Below are 23,227 nucleotides of genomic sequence, written 5' to 3'. Positions count from 1 at the left end.
CCCCCAAAACCTCCCCAAAAACCCCAAAACCGCCCCAAAACGCCCCAAAATCCCCCCCAGGACATGGATTACTCGCGCATCATCGAGCGCCTCCTGAAGCTCGCTGTGAGTCCGGCCCCCCCCAAAATCCCCCACCCCTCGATTTTGGGGTGACCCCATAACGACCGAAAAAACCCCAAAAAACCCAAAATCTCGCTGTTTGTCCCCAAAAAAAGGTGCCGAACCACCTGATCTGGCTGATTTTTTTCTACTGGTTCTTCCACTCGTGCCTCAACGTCGTGGCCGAGCTGCTGCAGTTCGGGGACCGCGAGTTCTACCGGGATTGGTGGTGAGGGCGGTTTTGGGGTCACGGGGGGGACCCCAAATCCTAAAAACCCCCAAATCTGCCCTAAAACCCCCGAAATCTGCCCTAAAACCTCCAAAATCTGCCCTAAAAACGCCAAAATCTGCCCTAAAACCACACAAAACCTCCCTGAAATCTGCCCTAAAACCCCAAAATCTGCCCTAAAACCCCACAAAACCTCCCCAAAATCCGCCCTAAAACCCCAAAATCTGCCCTAAAACCTCCAAAATCTGCCCTAAAACCACACAAAACCTCCCCAAAATCCGCCCTAAAACCCCAAAATCTGCCCTAAAACCTCCAAAATCTGCCCTAAAAACGCCAAAATCTGCCCTAAAACCACACAAAACCTCCCTGAAATCTGCCCTAAAACCTCCAAAATCTGCCCTAAAACCACACAAAACCTCCCTGAAATCTGCCCTAAACCCCCAAAATCTGCCCTAAAACCTCCAAAATCCCCCCTAAAACCACACAAAACCTCCCCAAAATCTGCCCTAAAACCCCAAAATCTGCCCTAAAACCACACAAAACCTCCCTGAAATCTGCCCCAAAACCCCGAAATCTGCCCTAAAACCACACAAAACCTCGCCGAAATCTGCCCTAAAACCCCGAAATCTGCCCTAAAACCCCCGAAATCCGCCCTAAAAACGCAAAATCTGCCCTAAAACCCCGAAATCTGCCCTAAAACCCTAAAATCTGCCCTAAATCCCCAAAATCTGCCCTAAAACCTCCAAAATCTGCCCTAAAACCTCCAAAATCTGCCCTAAAGCCACACAAAACCTCCCTGAAATCTCCCCTAAAACCCCAAAATCTGCCCTAAAACCTCCAAAATCTGCCCTAAAACCCCAAAATCTGCCCTAAAACCACACAAAACCTCCCCAAAATCTGCCCAAAAACCCCAAAATCTGCCCTAAAAACCCCGAAAACTGCCCTAAAAACCCCGAAATCTGCCCTAAAAACGCCGAAATCTGCCCTAAAAACGCCGAAATCCCCCCTAAAAACCCCAAAATCTGCCCTAAAGCCCCAAAATCTGCCCTAAAACCCCAAAATCCCCCCTAAAACCCCAAAATCTGCCCTAAAAACGCCGAAATCTGCCCTAAAAACCCTGAAATCTGCCCTAAAACCCCCAAAATCTGCCCTAAAACCCCGAAATCTGCCCTAAAACCCCAAAATCTGCCCTAAAACCCCCAAATCTGCCCTAAAACCCCAAAATCTGCCCTAAAACCCCAAAATCTGCCCAAAAACCCCGAAATCTGCCCTAAAACCCCGAAATCTGCCCTAAAACCACACAAAACCTCCCTGAAATCTGCCCTAAAACCCCAAAATCTGCCCTAAAAACCCTGAAATCTGCCCTAAAACCCCGAAATCTGCCCTAAAACCACACAAAACCTCCCCAAAATCCGCTCTAAAACCCCAAAATCTGCCCTAAAATGCCGAAATCCCACCAAAATCCCCCCCAAATCCCCCCAAAATCCCCCAAATCCCCTCCAAATCCCTCAAAATCTGCCCCAAATCTCCCCAAATCTCCCCAAAATCCCCCCAAAATCTCCCAAAATCCCCCAAATCCCCCCCAAATCCCCCCAAAATCTCCCAAAATCCCCCAAATCCCCGCCGAAAATCCCTCAAAATCCCCCCAAATCTCCCCAAACCCCCCCAAATCTCCCCAAAATCTCCCCAAATCCCCCAAAATCTCCCCAAAATCTCCCCACATCCCCCCCCAAAATCCCCCCAAACCCCCCAAATCCCCCCCAAAATCCCCCCTAAATCCCCCAAATCTCCCAAAATCCCCCCAAAATCCCCCAAAATCTCCCAAAATCCCCCCAACACCCCCGAATCCCCCCCAAATCTCCCCAAAATCTCCCCCAATCCCCCCAAAATCTGAAAATCCCCCCAAAATCCCCCCAAATCTCCTAAAATCTGCCCCAAAATCTCCCCAAAATCCCCCAAATCCCCCCAAATCCCCCCAAAATCCCCCAAAATCCCCCCAAAATTCCCCCTAAAACCCCCAAATCTCCCCAAAATCCCCCCAAAATCTCCCCAAAATCCCCCAAATCCTCCCGAAATCCCCCAAAATCTCCCAAAATCCCCCAAATCCCCCCGAAATCCCCCCAACCCCCCCGAATCCCCCCCCAAATCTCCCCAAAATCTCCCCAAATCCCCCCAAAATCCCCCCAAATCTCCTAAAATCTGCCCCAAAATCCCCCCAAATCCCCCCCAAAATCTCCCCAAATCCCCCCAAAATCCCCCCAAATCTCCTAAAATCTGCCCCAAAATCCCCCAAAATCCCCCCAAATCCCCGCCGAAAATCCCTCAAAATCCCCCCAAATCTCCCCAAACCCCCCCAAATCTCCCCAAAATCTCCCCAAATCCCCCAAAATCTCCCCAAAATCTCCCCACATCCCCCCCCAAAATCCCCCCAAACCCCCCAAATCCCCCCCAAAATCCCCCCTAAATCCCCCAAATCTCCCAAAATCCCCCCAAAATCCCCCAAAATCTCCCAAAATCCCCCCAACACCCCCGAATCCCCCCCAAATCTCCCCAAAATCTCCCCCAATCCCCCCAAAATCTGAAAATCCCCCCAAAATCCCCCCAAATCTCCTAAAATCTGCCCCAAAATCTCCCCAAAATCCCCCAAATCCCCCCAAATCCCCCCAAAATCCCCCAAAATCCCCCCAAAATTCCCCCTAAAACCCCCAAATCTCCCCAAAATCCCCCCAAAATCTCCCCAAAATCCCCCAAATCCTCCCGAAATCCCCCAAAATCTCCCAAAATCCCCCAAATCCCCCCGAAATCCCCCCAACCCCCCCGAATCCCCCCCCAAATCTCCCCAAAATCTCCCCAAATCCCCCCAAAATCCCCCCAAATCTCCTAAAATCTGCCCCAAAATCCCCCCAAATCCCCCCCAAAATCTCCCCAAATCCCCCCAAAATCCCCCCAAATCTCCTAAAATCTGCCCCAAAATCCCCCAAAATCCCCCCAAATCCCCCCCAAATCCCCCCCAAATCCCCCAAATCCCCCCGAAATCCCCCAAAATCTCCTAAAATCTGCCCCAAAATCTCCCCAAAATCCCCCAAAATCTCCCCAAAATCCCCCCAACACCCCCGAATCCCCCCCCAAATCTCCCCAAATCCCCCCAAAATCCCCCCAAATCTCCTAAAATCTGCCCCAAAATCTCCCCAAAATCCCCCAAAATCCCCCCAAATCCCCCCAAAATCCCCCCAACACCCCCGAATCCCTCCCCAAATCCCCCCAAAATCCGAAAATCCCCCCAAATCCCCCCAAATCTCCTAAAATCTGCCCCAAAATCCCCCAAATCCCCCCCAAATCCCTCAAAATCTCCCCAAACTCCCCCTAAAACCCCCAAATCTCCCCAAAATCCCCCCAAAATCTCCCAAAATCCCCCAAAATCTCCCAAAATCCCCCAAATCCCCCCGAAATCTCCCAAAATCCCCCAAATCCCCCAAAATCCCCCCAACCCCCCCGAATCCCCCCCAAATCTCCCCAAAATCTCCCCAAATCCCCCCGAAATCCCCCAAAATCTCCCCAAAATCCGAAAATCCCCCCAAAATCCCCCCAAATCTCCTAAAATCTGCCCCAAAATCCCCCCAAAATCCCCCCCAAAATCCCCCCCAAATCCCCCCAAATCCCCCCAAAATCCCCCCCAAATCCCGCCCCAAAATCTCCCCAAAATCCCCCAAAATCTGAAAATCCCCCCCAACCCCCCCGAATTCCCCCCCAAATCCCCCAAAATCTGCCCCAAAATCTCCCCAAAATCCCCCAAAATCCCCCCCAAATCCCCCCAAATTCCCCCCAAAATCCCCCCTAAAACCCCCAAATCTCCCAAAATCCCCCAAAATCCCCCAAAATCCCCCAAATTCCGCAGGAACTCGGAGTCGGTGACGTATTTCTGGCAGAACTGGAACATCCCCGTGCACAAGTGGTGCCTCAGGTGCGCCGGGGGCTCCCGGCTAATTAGGGGCCTCTCAGTTAATTAGGGAGGGCTCTGAGTTAATTAGGAGGGCCCTGAGTTAATTAGGGAGGCTCTGAGTTAATTGGGGGAGGTTTGAGTTAATTGGGGGGGGTTTGAATTAATTTGGGGGGGAGATTTTGGGGAGCCTCCCCCAGGTTTGGGGGGGCTCTGAGTTAATTAGGGGGGCTCTGTGTTAATTAGGGGGGTTCTGAGTTAATTAGGGAGGTTCTGAGTTAATTAGGGGGGTTCTGAGTTAATTAGGGAGGTTCTGAGTTAATTGGGGGGGATCCTGCATTAATCTGGAGGGGCTCTGTGTTAATTAGGAGTGCTCTGTGTTAATTAGGGGGTTCTGAGTTAATTTGGGGGGCTGTGAGTTAATTAGGGGGGCTCTGAGTTAATTAGGGAGGCTCTGAGTTAATTATGGGGCTCTGAGTTAATTAGGGGGGGCTCTGAGTTAATTAGGGAGGCTCTGAGTTAATTAGGAGGGTTCTGAGTTAATTGGGGGAGGTTTGAGTTAATTGGGGGGGGGTTTGAATTAATTTGGGGGGGAGATTTTGGGGAGCCTCCCCCAGGTTTGGGGGGCTCTGAGTTAATTAGGGGGCTGTGAGTTAATTAGGGGGGCTCTGAGTTAATTAGGGGGCTGTGAGTTAATTAGGGGTGCTCTGAGTTAATTGGGGGGGCTCTGAGTTAATTAGGGAGGTTCTGAGTTAATTTGGGGGGCTCTGAGTTAATTTGGGGGGCTCTGAGTTAATTAGGAGGGTTCTGAGTTAATTATGGGGCTCTGAGTTAATTAGGAGGGCCCTGAGTTAATTAGGGAGGCTCTGAGTTAATTGGGGGAGGTTTGAGTTAATTGGGGGGGGTTTGAATTAATTTGGGGGGGAGATTTTGGGGAGCCTCCCCCAGGTTTGGGGGGCTCTGTGTTAATTAAGAGGGTTCTGAGTTAATTAGGGGGGCTCTGAGTTAATTAGGGGGCTGTGAGTTAATTAGGGGGGCTCTGAGTTAATTAGGGGGCTGTGAGTTAATTAGGGGGGCTCTGAGTTAATTAGGGGGCTGTGAGTTAATTAGGGGGGCTGTGAGTTAATTAGGGGGGCTCTGTGTTAATTAGGGGGTTCTGAGTTAATTTGGGGGGCTCTGAGTTAATTAGGGGTGCTCTGAGTTAATTAGGGGGGTTCTGAGTTAATGGGGGGGCTCTGAGTTAATTAGGGGGGCTCTGAGTTAATTAGGGAGACTCTGAGTTAATTAGGAGGGTTCTGAGTTAATTAGGGAGGTTCTGAGTTAATTAGGGAGGCTCTGAGTTAATTAGGGGGGTTCTGAGTTAATTAGGGAGGCTCTGAGTTAATTGGGGGGTTCTGAGTTAATTGGGGGAGGTTTGAGTTAATTGGGGGGGGTTTGAATTAATTTGGGGGGGAGATTTTGGGGAGCCTCCCCCAGGTTTGGGGGGCTCTGAGTTAATTAGGGAGGTTCTGAGTTAATTAGGGGGGCTTTGAGTTAATTAGGGAGGTTCTGAGTTAATTATGGGGCTCTGAGTTAATTAGGGGGGTTCTGAGTTAATTGGGGGAGGTTTGAGTTAATTGGGGGGGGTTTGAATTAATTTGGGGGGGGAGATTTTGGGGAGCCTCCCCCAGGTTTGGGGGGGCTCTGAGTTAATTAGGGGGGCTCTGAGTTAATTAGGGAGGTTCTGAGTTAATTAGGGGGGCTCTGAGTTAATTAGGGGGGTTCTGAGTTAATTAGGGGGGCTCTGAGTTAATTAGGGAGGTTCTGAGTTAATGGGGGGGCTCTGAGTTAATTAGGGGGGGTTTGAGTTAATTAGGGGGGCTCTGAGTTAATTAGGGAGACTGAGTTAATTAGGAGGGTTCTGAGTTAATTAGGGAGGTTCTGAGTTAAGTAGGGGGGTTCTGAGTTAATTAGGGAGGTTCTGAGTTAATTATGGGGCTCTGAGTTAATTAGGGGGGCTCTGAGTTAATTAGGGGTGCTCTGAGTTAATTAGGGGGGTTCTGAGTTAATTAGGGGGGTTCTGAGTTAATTGGGGGAGGTTTGAGTTAATTGGGGGGGGTTTGAATTAATTTGGGGGGGGAGATTTTGGGGAGCCTCCCCCAGGTTTGGGGGGCTCTGAGTTAATTAGGGAGGTTCTGAGTTAATTAGGGGGGCTCTGAGTTAATTAGGGAGGTTCTGAGTTAATTAGGGGGGTTCTGAGTTAATTAGGGGGGCTCTGTGTTAATTAAGAGGGTTCTGAGTTAATTAGGGGGGTTCTGAGTTAATTAGGGGGGTTCTGAGTTAATTAGGGAGGTTCTGAGTTAATTAGGGAGGCTCTGAGTTAATTGGGGGAGGTTTGAGTTAATTGGGGGGGGTTTGAATTAATTTGGGGGGGAGATTTTGGGGAGCCTCCCCCAGGTTTGGGGGGCTCTGAGTTAATTAGGGGGGTTCTGAGTTAATTAGGGAGGTTCTGAGTTAATTAGGGGGGTTCTGAGTTAATTAGGGGGGCTCTGAGTTAATTAGGGGGGCTCTGTGTTAATTAAGAGGGTTCTGAGTTAATTAGGGGGGTTCTGAGTTAATTAGGGAGGTTCTGAGTTAATGGGGGGGCTCTGAGTTAATTAGGGGGGGCTCTGAGTTAATTAGGAGGGTTCTGAGTTAATTTGGGGGGCTGTGAGTTAATTAGGGGGGCTCTGAGTTAATTAGGAGGGCTCTGAGTTAATTTGGGGAGGTTTGAGTCAATTGGGGGGGCTCTGAGTTAATTAGGGAGGTTCTGAGTTAATTTGGGGGGCTGTGAGTTAATTGGGGGGGCTCTGAGTTAATTAGGGGGGGTTTGAGTTAATTAGGGGGGCTCTGAGTTAATTAGGGGTGCTCTGAGTTAATTAGGGGGGTTCTGAGTTAATTAGGAGGGCCCTGAGTTAATTAGGGGGGTTCTGAGTTAATTGGGGGAGGTTTGAGTTAATTGGGGGGGGTTTGAATTAATTTGGGGGGGAGATTTTGGGGAGCCTCCCCCAGGTTTGGGGGGCTCTGAGTTAATTAGGGGGCTGTGAGTTAATTAGGGGGGCTCTGAGTTAATTAGGGGGGCTGTGAGTTAATTAGGGGGCTGTGAGTTAATTAGGGGGGCTCTGAGTTAATTATGGGGCTGTGAGTTAATTAGGGGGGCTCTGAGTTAATTAGGAGGGCTCTGAGTTAATTAGGGGGGCTCTGAGCTAATTAGGGGGGCTCTGAGTTAATTAGGGAGGTTCTGAGTTAATTATGGGGCTCTGAGTTAATTAGGGGGGGCTCTGAGTTAATTAGGAGGGCTCTGAGTTAATTAGGAGGGTTCTGAGTTAATTGGGGGAGGTTTGAGTTAATTGGGGGGGGTTTGAATTAATTTGGGGGGGAGATTTTGGGGAGCCTCCCCCAGGTTTGGGGGGCTCTGAGTTAATTAGGGGGGTTCTGAGTTAATTAGGGGGCTCTGAGTTAATTAGGGGGGTTCTGTGTTAATTGGGGGGGTTCTGAGTTAATTAGGGGGTTCTGAGTTAATTTGGGGGGCTGTGAGTTAATTAGGGGGGCTCTGAGTTAATTAGGGGGGCTCTGAGTTAATTGGGGGGGTTCTGAGTTAATTAGGGGGGTTCTGAGTTAATTTGGGGCGCTCTGAGTTAATTGGGGGGGCTCTGTGTTAATTAGGGGGGTTCTGAGTTAATTTGGGGGGCTGTGAGTTAATTGGGGGGGCTCTGTGTTAATTAGGGGGGTTCTGCGTTAATTAGGGGTCTCTGTGTTAATTAGGGAGGTTCTGAGTTAATTTGGGGGGCTCTGAGTTAATTAGGGGGGCTCTGAGTTAATTGGGGGGGATCCTGCATTAATCTGGGGGTGCTCTGAGTTAATTCGGAGTGCTCTGAGCTAATTAGGGGGGCTGTGAGTTAATTGGGGGGGCTCTGAGTTAATTTGGGGGGTCTGAGTTTATTAGGGAGGGTTCTGAGTTAATTAGGGGAGGTTCTGAGTTAATTGGGGGGGTTCTGAGCTAATTAGGGGGGCTTCTGAGCTAATTAGGGGGGCTGTGAGTTAATTGGGGGGGCTCTGTGTTAATTTGGGGGGTCTGAGTTTATTAGGGAGGGTTCTGAGTTAATTAGGGGGGTTCTGAGTTAATTAGGGAGGCTCTGAGTTAATTAGGAGGGTTCTGAGTTAATTAGGAGGGTTCTGAGTTAATTGGGGGAGGTTTGAGTTAATTGGGGGGGGTTTGAATTAATTTGGGGGGGAGATTTTGGGGAGCCTCCCCCAGGTTTGGGGGGGCTCTGAGTTAATTAGGGGGGTTCTGAGTTAATTAGGGGGGCTCTGAGTTAATTAGGGGGCTGTGAGTTAATTGGGGGGGATCCTGCATTAATCTGGAGGGGCTCTGTGTTAATTAGGAGTGCTCTGTGTTAATTAGGGGGTTCTGAGTTAATTTGGGGGGCTCTGAGTTAATTAGGGGTGCTCTGAGTTAATTGGGGGGGCTCTGAGTTAATTAGGGGGGCTCTGAGTTAATTAGGGAGGTTCTGAGTTAATTAGGGGGGCTGTGAGTTAATTAGGGGGGGGCTCTGAGTTAATTAGGGGGGTTCTGAGTTAATTGGGGGAGGTTTGAGTTAATTGGGGGGCTCTGAGTTAATTGGGGGAGGTTTGAGTTAATTGGGGGGGGTTTGAATTAATTTGGGGGGGAGATTTTGGGGAGCCTCCCCCAGGTTTGGGGGGGCTCTGAGTTAATTAAGAGGGTTCTGAGTTAATTAGGGGGGTTCTGAGTTAATTAGGGAGGTTCTGAGTTAATGGGGGGGCTCTGAGTTAATTAGGGAGGCTCTGAGTTAATTGGGGGGGCTGTGAGTTAATTGGGGGGGCTCTGTGTTAATTAGGGGGGTTCTGCGTTAATTGGGGGGGCTCTGCGTTAATTAGGGGAGGCTCTGAGTTAATTATGGGGCTCTGAGTTAATTATGGGGCTCTGAGTTAATTAGGAGGGCTCTGAGCAAATTAGGGGGGCTCTGAGTTAATTAGGGGTGCTCTGAGTTAATTTGGGAGGCTCTGAGTTAATTAGGGAGGCTCTGAGTTAATTGGGGGAGGTTTGAGTTAATTGGGGGGGCTTTGAATTAATTTGGGGGGGAGATTTTGGGGAGCCTCCCCCAGGTTTGGGGGGGTTCTGAGTTAATTAGGGGGGTTCTGAGTTAATTAGGGGGGTTCTGAGTTAATTAGGGGGGGCTCTGAGCTAATTTGGGGGGGTTTGAGTTAATTAGGGGGGCTGTGAGTTAATTGGGGGGGCTCTGAGTTAATTAGGGGGGCCTGAGTTTATTAGGGAGGGTTCTGAGTTAATTAGGGGAGGTTCTGAGTTAATTAGGGGAGGTTCTGAGTTAATTAGGGAGGCTCTGAGTTAATTAGGGGGGCTTCTGAGTTAATTAGGGCTGCTCTGAGCTAATTAGGGGGGCTGTGAGTTAATTGGGGGGGCTCTGAGTTAATTTGGGGGGTCTGAGTTTATTAGGGAGGGTTCTGAGTTAATTAGGGGGGTTCTGAGTTAATTAGGGAGGCTCTGAGTTAATTAGGAGGGTTCTGAGTTAATTAGGAGGGTTCTGAGTTAATTGGGGGAGGTTTGAGTTAATTGGGGGGGTTTTGAATTAATTTGGGGGGGAGATTTTGGGGAGCCTCCCCCAGGTTTGGGGGGGCTCTGAGTTAATTAGGGGGGTTCTGAGTTAATTAGGGGGGTTCTGAGTTAATTAGGGGGGGCTCTGAGCTAATTTGGGGGGGTTTGAGTTAATTAGGGGGGCTGTGAGTTAATTGGGGGGGCTCTGAGTTAATTAGGGGGGCCTGAGTTTATTAGGGAGGGTTCTGAGTTAATTAGGGGAGGTTCTGAGTTAATTAGGGGAGGTTCTGAGCTAATTAGGGGTGCTCTGAGTTAATTAGGGCTGCTCTGAGTTAATTAGGGGGGCTGTGAGTTAATTAGGGGGGGGCTCGGAGTTAATTTAGGGGATTCTGCGTTCATTGGGGGGGCTCTGAGTTAATCAGGGGGGCTCTGCGTTAATTAGGAGTGCTCTGCGTTAATGAGGGGTGGGGGGGCTCTGCTCTAACGAGGGGGGGGGGGGTGGCTCGGAGCTAATTAGCGTTAATTAACGGCCTCTGCAGGCATTTCTACAAGCCCATGCTCAAGAGGGGCGTCAGCAAATGGACGGCGCAGGCGGCCGTGTTCCTGGCCTCGGCCTTCTTCCACGAGGTCAGCACCCCAAAATTCCCTCTGGGGACCCCAAAAATATCCCTGGGAACCCAAAAATATCCCTGGGAACCCAAAAATATCACTGGGAACCCAAAAATATCCCTGGGGAACCAAAATATCCATGGGAACCCAAAAATATCCCTGGGGACCCAAAAATATCCCTGGGAACCCAAAATATCCATGGGAACCCAAAATATTCCTGGAGACCCAAAAATATCACTGGGAACCCAAAAATATCCCTGGGGACCCAGAATATCCATGGGGACCCAAAAATATCCCTGGGAACCCAAAAATATCCCTGGGGACCCAAAAATATCCCTGGGGACCCAAAATATCCCTGGGGACCCAAAAATATCCCTGGGGAACCCAAAAATATCACTGGGAACCCAAAATATCACTGGGGACCCAAAATATCCATGGGAACCCAAAAATATCACTGGGAACCCAAAATATCCATGGGAACCCAAAAATATTACTGGGGAACCCAAAATATCCCTGGGGACCCAAAATATCCCTGGGGACCCAAAAATATCACTGGGAACCCAAAAATATTACTGGGAACCCAAAAATATCACTGGGGAACCCAAAATATCCCTGGGGACCCAAAAAATATCCCTGGGGACCCAAAAATATCACTGGGAACCCAAAATATCCCTGGGGACCCAAAAATATCACTGGGAACCCAAAAATATTACTGGGGACCCAAAATATCCATGGGAACCCAAAAAATATCCCTGGGGACCCAAAAATATCACTGGGAACCCAAAAATATCCATGGGAACCCAAAATATCCATGGGGACCCAAAAATATCACTGGGGACCCAAAAATATCCATGGGAACCCAAAAATATCACTGGGGACCCAAAAATATCCATGGGAACCCAAAAATATCACTGGGGACCCAAAAATATCCATGGGGACCCAAAAATATCCATGGGGACCCAAAATATCCATGGGGACCCAAAAATATCACTGGGAACCCAAAAATATCACTGGGAACCCAAAATATATCCATGGGGACCCAAAAATATCCCTGGGAACCCAAAATATCCCTGGGGAATCCCAAAATATCACTGGGAACCCAAAATATCCCTGGGGACCCAAAATATCCATGGGGACCCAAAAATATCACTGGGAACCCAAAATATCCATGGGAACCCAAAAATATCCCTGGGAACCCAAAATATCCCTGGGGACCCAAAAATATCCCTGGGAACCCAAAAATATCACTGGGAACCCAAAAATATCCATGGGAACCCAAAATATCCATGGGGACCCAAAAATATCACTGGGGACCCAAAAATATCCATGGGAACCCAAAAATATCACTGGGGACCCAAAAATATCCCTGGGGACCCAAAAATATCCATGGGGACCCAAAATATCCATGGGGACCCAAAAATATCACTGGGAACCCAAAAATATCACTGGGAACCCAAAATATCCATGGGGACCCAAAATATCACTGGGAACCCAAAAAATATCCCTGGGGAATCCCAAAATTCCCTCTGGGGACCCCAAAAATATCACTGGGAACCCAAAAATATCCCTGGGGACCCAAAAATATTACTGGGGAACCCAAAATATCACTGGGGACCCAAAAATATCCATGGGAACCCAAAAAATATCCCTGGGAACCCAAAAATATCCATGGGAACCCAAAAATATCCATGGGGAACCCAAAAATATCCATGGGAACCCAAAAATATCACTGGGAACCCAAAATATCCATGGGGACCCAAAATATCCCTGGGGAACCAAAATATCCCTGGGGACCCAAAAATATCACTGGGAACCCAAAATATCCCTGGGAACCCCAAAATTCCACTGGGAACCCCAAAATTCCATTGGGAACCCAAAATATCCCTGGGGAGCCCAAAAATATCACTGGGAACCCAAAAATATCACTGGGAACCCAAAATATCCATGGGGACCCAAAAATATCCCTGGGGACCCAAAATATCCATGGGAACCCAAAAATATCCCTGGGGACCCCAAAATATCCCTGGGACCCCAAAATATCCCTGGGGAACCCCAAAATTCCCTCTGGGGACCCCAAAATATCACTGGGAACCCAAAAATATCCCTGGGAACCCAAAATATCCCTGGGGACCCAAAATTCCCTCTGGGGACCCCAAAATTCCCTCTGGGGACCCCAAAATATCCCTGGGAACCCAAAATATCCCTGGGAACCCCAAAATTCCCTCTGGGGACCCCAAAATTCCCTCTGGGGACCCCAAAATATCCCTGGGGACCCAAAATATCCCTGGGGACCCAAAATATCCATGGGGACCCAAAATATCACTGGGAACCCAAAAAATATCCCTGGGGACCCAAAAATATCACTGGGAACCCAAAATATCCATGGGAACCCAAAATATCCCTGGGGACCCAAAAATATCCCTGGGAACCCAAAATATCCCTGGGGACCCAAAAATATCCCTGGGAACCCAAAAATATCCCTGGGGACCCAAAAATATCCCTGGGGACCCAAAAATATCCATGGGAACCCAAAATATCCCTGGGGACCCAAAATATTCCTGGGGAACCCAAAATATCCATGGGGACCCAAAATATCCCTGGGAACCCAAAAATATCCCTGGGAACCCAAAATATCCCTGGGGAACCCCAAAATTCCACTGGGAACCCCAAAATTCCATTGGGAACCCAAAATATCCCTGGGGAGCCCAAAAATATCACTGGGACCCCAAAATATCCCGGGAACCCAAAAATATCCCTGGGGACCCCAAAATATCCCGGGAACCCAAAAATATCGCTGGGGAACCCAAAATATCCCTGGGACCCCAAAATATCCACAAGGAACCCCAAAATTCCCTCTGGGGACCCCAAAATTCCATTGGGAACCCAAAAATATCCATGGGACCCCAAAATATCCCTGGGACCCCAAAATATCCCTGGGGAACCCCAAAATTCCCTCTGGGGACCCCAAAATATCACTGGGAACCCAAAAATATCCATGGGAACCCAAAATATCCCTGGGGACCCAAAATTCCCTCTGGGGACCCCAAAATATCAGTGGGGAACCCAAAATATCCCTCGGGAACCCAAAATTCCATTAAGAACCCCAAAAATATCCCTGGGGACCCCAAAATATCCCTGGGACCCCAAAATATCCACAAAGAACCCCAAAATTCCCTCTGGGGACCCCAAAATTCTATTGGGACCCCAAAAATATCCCTGGGACCCCAAAATATCCCTGGGGAACCCCAAAAATATCCCTGGGACCCCAAAATGTCACTGGGGAACCCAAAATTCCATTGGGAACCCAAAAATCCCATTGGGAACCCCAAAACCCCCCTGGGAACCCCAAAAATCCCCCAGGAACCCCAAATTCCCATTGGGAACCCCCCAAAATCCCCCAGGAACCCCCAAAATCCCCTTGGGAACCCCAAATTCCCATTGGGAACCCCCAAAATCCCCACAGAGAACCCCAAAACCCCCCTGGGAACCCCAAAAATCCCCCAGGAACCCCAAATTCCCATTGGGAACCCCCAAAATCCCCACAGGGAACCCCAAATTCCCATTGGGAACCCCCCAAAATCCCCTTGGGGAACCCCAAAACCCCCCTGGAAACCCCAAAAATCCCCTTGGGAACCCCAAATTCCCATTGGGAACCCCCCAAATCCCCACAAGGAACCCCCAAATTCCCATTGGGGAACCCCAAAATCCCACAGGGAACCCCAAAAATCCCATTGGGAACCCCCAAAATCCCCACAGGGAACCCCAAAAATCCCATTGGGAACCCCCAAAATCCCCCAGGAACCCCCAAATTCCCATTGGGAACCCCCAAAAATCCCCCAGGAACCCCCAAATTCCCATTGGGGAACCCCAAAAATCCCCACAAGGACCCCCCAAAATCCCATTGGGGAACCCCAAATTCCCATTGGGAACCCCAAAATCTCATTAAGGACCCCAAAAATCCCATTGGGAACCCCCCAAAATCCCCACAGGGAACCCCAAAACCCCCCCGGAAACCCCAAAAATCCCATTGGGAACCCCAAAATCCCCTTGGGGAACCCCCAAATTCCCATTGGGAACCCCCCAAAATCCCCACAAGGAACCCCCAAATTCCCATTGGGGAACCCCAAAATCCCCCAGGAACCCCCAAATTCCCATTGGGAACCCCCCAAAATCCCCACAAGGAACCCCCAAATTCCCATTGGGGAACCCCAAAATCCCCCAGGAACCCCCAAAATCCCCCAGGAACCCCCAAATTCCCATTGGGGAACCCCCAAAATCCCCACAGGGAACCCCCAAATTCCCACAGGGAACCCCAAAATCCCCACAGGGAACCCCAAAACCCCCCTGGGAACCCCAAAAATCCCCTTGGGGAACCCCAAATTCCCATTGGGGAACCCCAAAAATCCCCTTGGGAACCCCAAAATCCCCTTGGGGAACCCCAAAATCCCATTGGGAACCCCAAAATCTCATTAAGGACCCCAAAATCCCGCTGGGAACTCCAAAATCCCATTGGGAACCCCCCAAAATCCCCACAGGGAACCCCAAATTTCCATTGGGGAATCCCAAAAATCCCCCAGGAACCCCCAAATTCCCATTGGGAACCCCAAAATCTCATTAAGGACCCCAAAATCCCATTGGGAACCCCCAAAATCCCCACAGGGAACCCCAAAACCCCCCTGGGAACCCCAAAAATCCCCACAAGGAACCCCAAATTCCCCTTGGGAACCCCCAAAATCCCCACAGGGAACCCCAAAACCCCCCTGGGAACCCCAAAAATCCCCTTGGGAACCCCAAAACTCCCCTGGGAACCCCAAATTCCCATTGGGGAACCCCAAAAATCCCATTGGGAACCCCAAAATCCCCTTGGGAACCCCAAAATCTCATTAAGGACCCCAAAATCCCATTAGGAACCCCCCAAAATCCCCACAGGGAACCCCAAAACCCCCCCGGAAACCCCAAAAATCCCATTGGGAACCCCAAAATCCCCTTGGGGAACCCCCAAATTCCCATTGGGAACCCCCCAAAATCCCCACAAGGAACCCCCAAATTCCCATTGGGAACCCCCAAAAATCCCCCAGGAACCCCCAAATTCCCATTGGGAACCCCCCAAAATCCCCTTGGGAAACCCCAAAACCCCCCTGGGAACCCCAAAAATCCCATTGGGAACCCCCAAAATCCCATTGGGGAACCCCAAAATCCCCACAGGGAACCCCAAAACCCCCCTGGGAACCCCAAAAATCCCATTGGGAACCCCAAATTCCCCTTGGGAACCCCCAAAATCCCCACAGGGAACCCCAAAACCCCCCTGGGAACCCCAAAAATCCCATTGGGAACCCCAAAACTCCCCTGGGAACCCCAAATTCCCATTGGGGAACCCCAAAAATCCCCACAAGGAACCCCCAAAATCCCATTGGGAACCCCAAAATCTCATTAAGGACCCCAAATTCCCATTGGGAACCCCCCAAAAATCCCCACAGGGAACCCCAAAACCCCCCTGGGAACCCCAAAAATCCCATTGGGAACCCCAAAAATCCCCTTGGGGAACCCCAAAATCCCCTTGGGAACCCCAAAAATCCCATTGGGAACCCCCAAAATCCCCACAGGGAACCCCAAAACCCCCCTGGGAACCCCAAAAATCCCCACAAGGAACCCCCAAATTCCCATTGGGACCCCCCAAAAATCCCCCAGGAACCCCCAAAATCCCATTGGGGAACCCCAAAAATCCCCCAGGAACCCCCCAATTCCCATTGGGAACCCCCCAAAATCCCCACAGGGAACCCCAAAACCCCCCTGGAAACCCCAAAAATCCCCTTGGGAACCCCCCAAAATCCCCTTGGGGAACCCCAAAATCCCCCAGGAACCCCCAAATTCCCATTGGGAACCCCCCAAAATCCCCACAGGGAACCCCAAAACCCCCCTGGGAACCCCAAAAATCCCCACAAGGAACCCCCAAATTCCCATTGGGGAACCCCAAAATCTCATTAAGGACCCCAAAATCCCGCTGGGAACTCCAAAATCCCATTGGGAACCCCCCAAAATCCCCACAGGGAACCCCAAATTTCCATTGGGGAACCCCAAAACCTCCCGGGAACCCCAAAATCCCCTTGGGGAACCCCAAAAATGCCGTTTGTGTCCCCCCAGTACCTGGTGAGCGTCCCCCTGAGGATGTTCCGGCTCTGGGCCTTCATGGGCATGGCGGCGCAGGTGAGGGGGCACCCCAAAAATGGGGGGGACACCCCAAAACCGGGGACACCCCAAAAACGGCGGCACCCCAAAAATGGGCGCACCCCAAAAATAGGGACACCCCAAAAACGGCGGCACACCAAAAATGGGAGCACCCCAAAAGCAGGGACACCCCAAAAACGGCGGCACCCCAAAAATAGGGGGGGACACCCCAAAAATAGGGACACCCCAAAAACGGCGGGACCCCAAAAATGGGGGGGGCACCCCAAAACCAGGGACACCCCAAAAACGGCGGCACCCCAAAAATGGGAGCACCCCAAAAGCAGGGACACCCCAAAAACGGCGGCACCCCAAAAATGGGGGGGACACCCCAAAACCAGGGACACCCCAAAAACGGCGGCACCCCAAAAATGGGAGCACCCCAAAAACGGGGACACCCCAAAAACGGCGGCACCCCAAAAATGGGAGCACCCCAAAACCGGGGACACCCCAAAAACGGCGGCACCCCAAAAATGGGGGGGACACCCCAAAACCAGGGACACCCCAAAAACGGCGGCACCCCAAAAATGGGAGCACCCCAAAAACGGGGACACCCCAAAAACGGCGGGACCCCAAAAATGGGAGCACCCCAAAACCAGGGACACCCCAAAAACGGCGGCACCCCAAAAATGGGAGCACCCCAAAAATAGGGACACCCCAAAAACGGCGGGACCCCAAAAATGGGAGCACCCCAAAAGCAGGGACACCCCAAAAACGGCGGCACCCCAAAAATGGGGGGGACACCCCAAAAACGGGGACACCCCAAAAACGGCGGCACCCCAAAAATGGGGGGGACACCCCAAAAGCAGGGACACCCCAAAAACGGCGGCACCCCAAAAATAGGGACACCCCAAAAACGGGGACACCCCAAAAACGGCGGCACCCCAAAAATGGGAGCACCCCAAAAGCAGGGACACCCCAAAAACGGCGGCACCCCAAAAATGGGAGCACCCCAAAAGCAGGGACACCCCAAAAACGGCGGCACCCCAAAAATGGGGGGGGCACCCCAAAAGCAGGGACACCCCAAAAACGGCGGCACCCCAAAAACGGCGACACCCCAAAAGCAGGGACACCCCAAAAACGGGAGCATTCCAAAGATGAGGACACCCCAAAAATGGGGACACCCCAAAAACGGCGGGACCCCAAAAATAGGGGGGACACCCCAAAACCAGGGACACCCCAAAAACGGCGGGACCCCAAAAATAGGGACACCCCAAAAACGGCGGCACCCCAAAAACGGCGGCACCCCAAAAATGGGGGGGACACCCCAAAACCAGGGACACCCCAAAAACGGCGGCACCCCAAAAATGGGAGCATCCCAAAAACGGGGACACCCCAAAAACGGGAGCACCCCAAAAATAGGGACACCCCAAAAACGGGGACACCCCAAAAACGGCGGCACCCCAAAAATGGGAGCACCCCAAAAACGGGAGCATTCCAAAGATGAGGACACCCCAAAAATGGGAGGACCCCAAAAATAGGGACACCCCAAAAACGGGGACACCCCAAAAACGGGAGCACCCCAAAAACGGGGACACCCCAAAAACGGCGGCACCCCAAAAACGAGGGCACCCCAAAAACAGGGGGACATCCCAAAAATGGGAGCATTCCAAAGATGAGGACACCCCAAAAATGGGGACACCCCAAAAATGGGAGCACCCCAAAAATAGGGACACCCCAAAAATAGGGACACCCCAGAAACGGCGGGACCCCAAAAATAGGGGGGACACCCCAAAAACGGGGACACCCCAAAAACGAGGGAACCCCAAAAACGGGGGGACATCCCAAAAACGGTGACACCCCAAAAACGGGAGCATTCCAAAGATGAGGACACCCCAAAAATGGGGACACCCCAAAAACGGGAGCACCCCAAAAATAGAGACACCCCAAAAACAGGAGCACCCCAAAAACGGCGACACCCCAAAAACGAGGGCACCCCAAAACCGAGGGCACCCAAAACAGGAGCACCCCAAAAACGAGGGCACCCCAAAAACGGCTGGGTGGGGGTGGGGGGAGGGGAAACGCTGGATTTTGGGCGGGATTTGGGGATTTGGGGATCCCCTAAATGGGATTTTGGGGTGGGGGGGGGGGGGGGTCGGTTTTGGGGTGCCCTGGGGGGACACGAAGGGGGTTCAGGGGTGCCCTGGGGTCACTTTTGGGGGGACGATTTTGGGGCCGGGCTGGGGGCGGACCCCAACTCCTGCCCCTCCCCCACTGACCCCCACTGACCCCACTGACCCCACTGACCCCCCACTGACCCCACTGACCCCCTCTGACCCCACTGACCCCCCCTGACCCCACTGACCCCACTGACCCCCTCTGACCCCACTGACCCCCCCTGACCCCACTGACCCCTCCCCGACCCCACTGACCCCACTGACCCCCCCCTGACCCCACTGACCCCACTGACCCCTCCCTGACCCCACTGACCCCACTGACCCCACTGACCCCCCACTGACCCCACTGACCCCCTCTGACCCCACTGACCCCCCCCGACCCCACTGACCCCCCCCGACCCCACTGACCCCCCCTGACCCCACTGACCCCCCCTGACCCCCCTGACCCCCCCTGACCCCACTGACCCCACTGACCCCACTGACCCCCCCCGACCCCACTGACCCCCTCTGACCCCACTGACCCCCCCCGACCCCACTGACCCCACTGACCCCCCCCTGACCCCACTGACCCCACTGACCCCCCACTGACCCCACTGACCCCACTGACCCCACTGACCCCCCCTGACCCCACTGACCCCATTGACCTCCACTGACCCCACTGACCCCACTGACCCCCCACTGACCCCACTGACCCCACTGACCCCCCTCTGACCCCACTGACCCCCCACTGACCCAACTGACCCCCCCTGACCCCCCCGACCCCACTGACCCCACTGACCCCCTCTGACCCCACTGACCCCTCCCTGACCCCACTGACCCCCACTGACCCCACCGACCCCACTGACCCCCACTGACCCCCCCTGACCCCATTGACCTCCACTGACCCACCCTGACCCCACTGACCCCCCACTGACCCCACTGACCCCCCCTGACCCCACTGACCCCACTGACCCCCTCTGACCCCACTGACCCCCCCGACCCCCTCTGACCCCACTGACCCCCCCTGACCCCACCGACCCCACTGACCCCACTGACCCCCCCTGACCCCACTGACCCACCCTGACCCCACTGACCCCCCCCGACCCCACTGACCCCCCCTGACCCCACCGACCCCACTGACCCCACTGACCCCCCCTGACCCCACTGACCCCTCCCCGACCCCACTGACCCCTCCCCGACCCCACTGACCCCACTGACCCCCCCCTGACCCCACTGACCCCCCCTGACCCCCCTGACCCCACTGACCCCCCCTGACCCCACTGACCCCCCCCCGACCCCACTGACCCCACTGACCCCCCCCGACCCCACTGACCCCCTCTGACCCCACTGACCCCACTGACCCCACTGACCCCCCCTGACCCCACTGACCCCACTGACCCCCCCTGACCCCACTGACCCCACTGACCCCACTGACCCCCCCTGACCCCACTGACCCCACTGACCCCCCCTGACCCCACTGACCCCACTGACCCCCACTGACCCCACTGACCCCCCCTGACCCCACTGACCCCACTGACCCCCCCCGACCCCACTGACCCCCCCTGACCCCACTGACCCCACTGACCCCACTGACCCCCTCTGACCCCACTGACCCCACTGACCCCACTGACCCCCCCTGACCCCACTGACCCCATTGACCTCCACTGACCCCACTGACCCCACTGACCCCCCACTGACCCCACTGACCCCCCACTGACCCCACTGACCCCACTGACCCCCCTCTGACCCCACTGACCCCCCACTGACCCAACTGACCCCCCCTGACCCCACTGACCCCACTGACCCCCCCCGACCCCACTGACCCCACTGACCCCACTGACCCCCCACTGACCCCACTGACCCCCTCTGACCCCACTGACCCCCCCCGACCCCACTGACCCCCCCTGACCCCACTGACCCCCTCTGACCCCACTGACCCCCCCCGACCCCACTGACCCCACTGACCCCACTGATCCCACTGACCCCCCTGACCCCACTGACCCCACAAGGTGACAGGGACACCCCTGACCCCACTGACCCCCCCCTGACCCCACTGACCCCCCACTGACCCCCCACTGACCCCCCCTGACCCCACTGACCCCACTGACCCCCCCCCGACCCCACTGACCCCACTGACCCCCCACTGACCCCCCTGACCCCACTGACCCCCCACTGACCCCCCCCTGACCCCACTGACCCCCCACTGACCCCACTGACCCCCCCTGACCCCACTGACCCCTCCCCGACCCCCCTGACCCCCCCCCGACCCCACTGACCCCACTGACCCCCACTGACCCCGCTGACCCCCGCTGACCCCCGCTGACCCCCGGTGTCCCCGCAGATCCCGCTGGCCTGGGTGGTGTCGGTGTCCCCCCCTGACCCCCGCTGACCCCCGCTGACCCCCGGTGTCCCCCTGACCCCCGGTGACCCCCGCTGACCCCCGCTGACCCCCGCTGACCCCCGGTGTCCCCGCAGATCCCGCTGGCCTGGGTGGTGTCGCGCTTCCTGCGGGGCAATTACGGCAACGCTGCCGTGTGGATGTCGCTGATCCTGGGCCAGCCCGTGGCCGTGCTCATGTACGTGCACGATTATTACGTGCTCAACTACGAGGGACCCCCGTGACGACCCCTCCCCAAAAAAAAAAAAAAAAAATCCCATCCCGAGGGTCCCGGGATCCCCCCCCCCCCCCCACCCCCCAAAGCCCAGCCCGGGCCCGGCCCCGCGGGGCTCTGTGATGAATGTCGGATCAATGCAATAGCGGGGGGCTCCGGGACCCCCTGGAATCTCTGGGGAGGGGGCTCCGGGACCCCCTGGAATCTCTGGGGAGGGGGCTCCGGGACCCCCCGGTTCTGGAGGGGCTCCAGGACCCCCCCTGGAATCTCTGGGGAGGGGGCTCCGGGACCCCCCGGTTCTGGAGGGGCTCCGGGACCCCCCGGTTCTGGAGGGGCTCCGGGACCCCCCCGGAATCTCTGGGGAGGGGGCTCCGGGACCCCCCGGCTCTCTGGGGAGGGGGCTCCGGGACCCCCTGGAATCTCTGGGGAGGGGGCTCCGGGACCCCCTGGAATCTCTGGGAGGGGGCTCCGGGACCCCCCCCTGGAATCTCTGGAGGGGCTCCGGGACCCCCCCCTGGAATCTCTGGGAGGGGGCTCCGGGACCCCCCGGCTCTGGAGGGGCTCCGGGACCCCCCCGGAATCTCTGGGGAGGGGGCTCCGGGACCCCCCGGAATCTCTGGGGAGGGGGCTCCGGGACCCCCCGGAATCTCTGGGGAGGGGGCTCCGGGACCCCCCGGCCCCGGCGGGGCCCCTGCGGCGTTTTCGGCACTTTATGGACTGTCCCTGTCCCTGTCCCTGTCCCTGTCCCTGTCCCTGTCCCCTGCATTCTCTGCCTGTGGCCCTGCCAGGACCTGTGCGTGCTCCTCACGACCCTGCCAGGACCTGGTGGTGCTCACGGCCCTGCCAGGACCTGTGCGTGCTCCTCACGGCCCTGCCAGGACCTGGCGGTGCTCATGGTCCTGCCAGGACCTGCTCCCATCCATGGCCCTGCCAGGACCTGGCGGTGCTCATGGTCCTGCCAGGACCTGTGCGTGCTCCTCACGGTCCTGCCAGGACCTGTGCGTGCTCCTCACAGCCCTGCCAGGACCTGGCGGTGCTCACGGCCCTGCCAGGACCTGTGCGTGCTCCTCACGGTCCTGCCAGGACCTGTGCGTGCTCCTCACAGCCCTGCCAGGACCTGGTGGTGCTCATGGTCCTGCCAGGACCTGTGCGTGCTCCTCACGGCCCTGCCAGGACCTGCTCCCATCCATGGCCCTGCCAGGACCTGGGGGGTGCCCATGCAGACAGGTGCCCGTGGCCCTGCCAGGACCTGTGGCTGCTGTCCGTGACTCTGCCACGACCTGGCCCTGCCAGGAGCTGCCAGGAGCTGTCCCTGCTCATGGCCCTGCCAGGAGCTGCCAGGAGCTGCCAGGAGCTGTCCCTGCTCATGGCCCTGCCAGGACCTGCCCCCCCCCCCCCGCCTCTTTCCCCTTCCCCCCCGTGATTAAAAATCTCTTTTTTTCCACTTCCGGCCCCGTTTGAGATTTTGGGGACCCCCGGAGCCTCCCCGGGACTGGGAGGGGAAAAACCAGTTGGGGAGGGGGCGGGAACTGGGATAAACTGGGGAGGAAGGGGAAAAACCAGTTGGGGAGGGGGCGGGAACTGGGATAAACTGGGGAGGGGAAAAACCAGTTGGGGAGGGGGCGGGAACTGGGATAAACTGGGAAGGGGGAGGGGAAAAACCAGTTGGGGAGGGGGCGGGAACTGGGATAAACTGGGAAGGGGGAAAAACCAGTTGGGGAGGGGGCGGGAACTGGGATAAACTGGGAAGGGGAAAAACCAGTTGGGGAGGGGGCGGGAACTGGGATAAACTGGGGAGGGGAAAAACCAGTTGGGGAGGGGGCGGGAACT

General features: G+C 54.7%; 1 protein-coding gene across 1 annotated transcript; it reads left to right on the top strand.

Moving 5' to 3' along the window:
* Positions 1 to 22,841, top strand: LOC309581511 (diacylglycerol O-acyltransferase 1-like). Its single transcript, XM_082296147.1, has 6 exons — positions 1 to 105; positions 216 to 328; positions 4,224 to 4,289; positions 10,398 to 10,485; positions 16,609 to 16,671; positions 21,261 to 22,841. The coding sequence occupies exons 1-6, from the start codon at positions 64 to 66 to the stop codon at positions 21,405 to 21,407; spliced, it is 519 nt and encodes a 172-aa protein (XP_082152273.1). The 5' UTR covers positions 1 to 63; the 3' UTR covers positions 21,408 to 22,841.
* Positions 22,842 to 23,227: the final 386 nt, after the last annotated feature.

The sequence above is a fragment of the Coloeus monedula genome (assembly GCF_965178545.1).
Source record: "Coloeus monedula genome assembly, chromosome: 1".
In the NCBI taxonomy this organism is placed as follows: domain Eukaryota; kingdom Metazoa; phylum Chordata; class Aves; order Passeriformes; family Corvidae; genus Coloeus; species Coloeus monedula.
Note: the sequence above shows the minus strand (reverse complement) of the source record. Positions and strands in the feature narration are given on the sequence as shown.

Coding starts and splice junctions, on each gene's coding strand:
- LOC309581511 (XM_082296147.1), top strand. CDS start 64: ATGGATTACTCGCGCATCATCGAGCGCCTCCTGAAGCTCGCT. Junction 106..215: donor AGCGCCTCCTGAAGCTCGCT/GTGAGTCCGGCC, acceptor CCCCAAAAAAAG/GTGCCGAACCACCTGATCTG. Junction 4,290..10,397: donor GTGCACAAGTGGTGCCTCAG/GTGCGCCGGGGG, acceptor CGGCCTCTGCAG/GCATTTCTACAAGCCCATGC.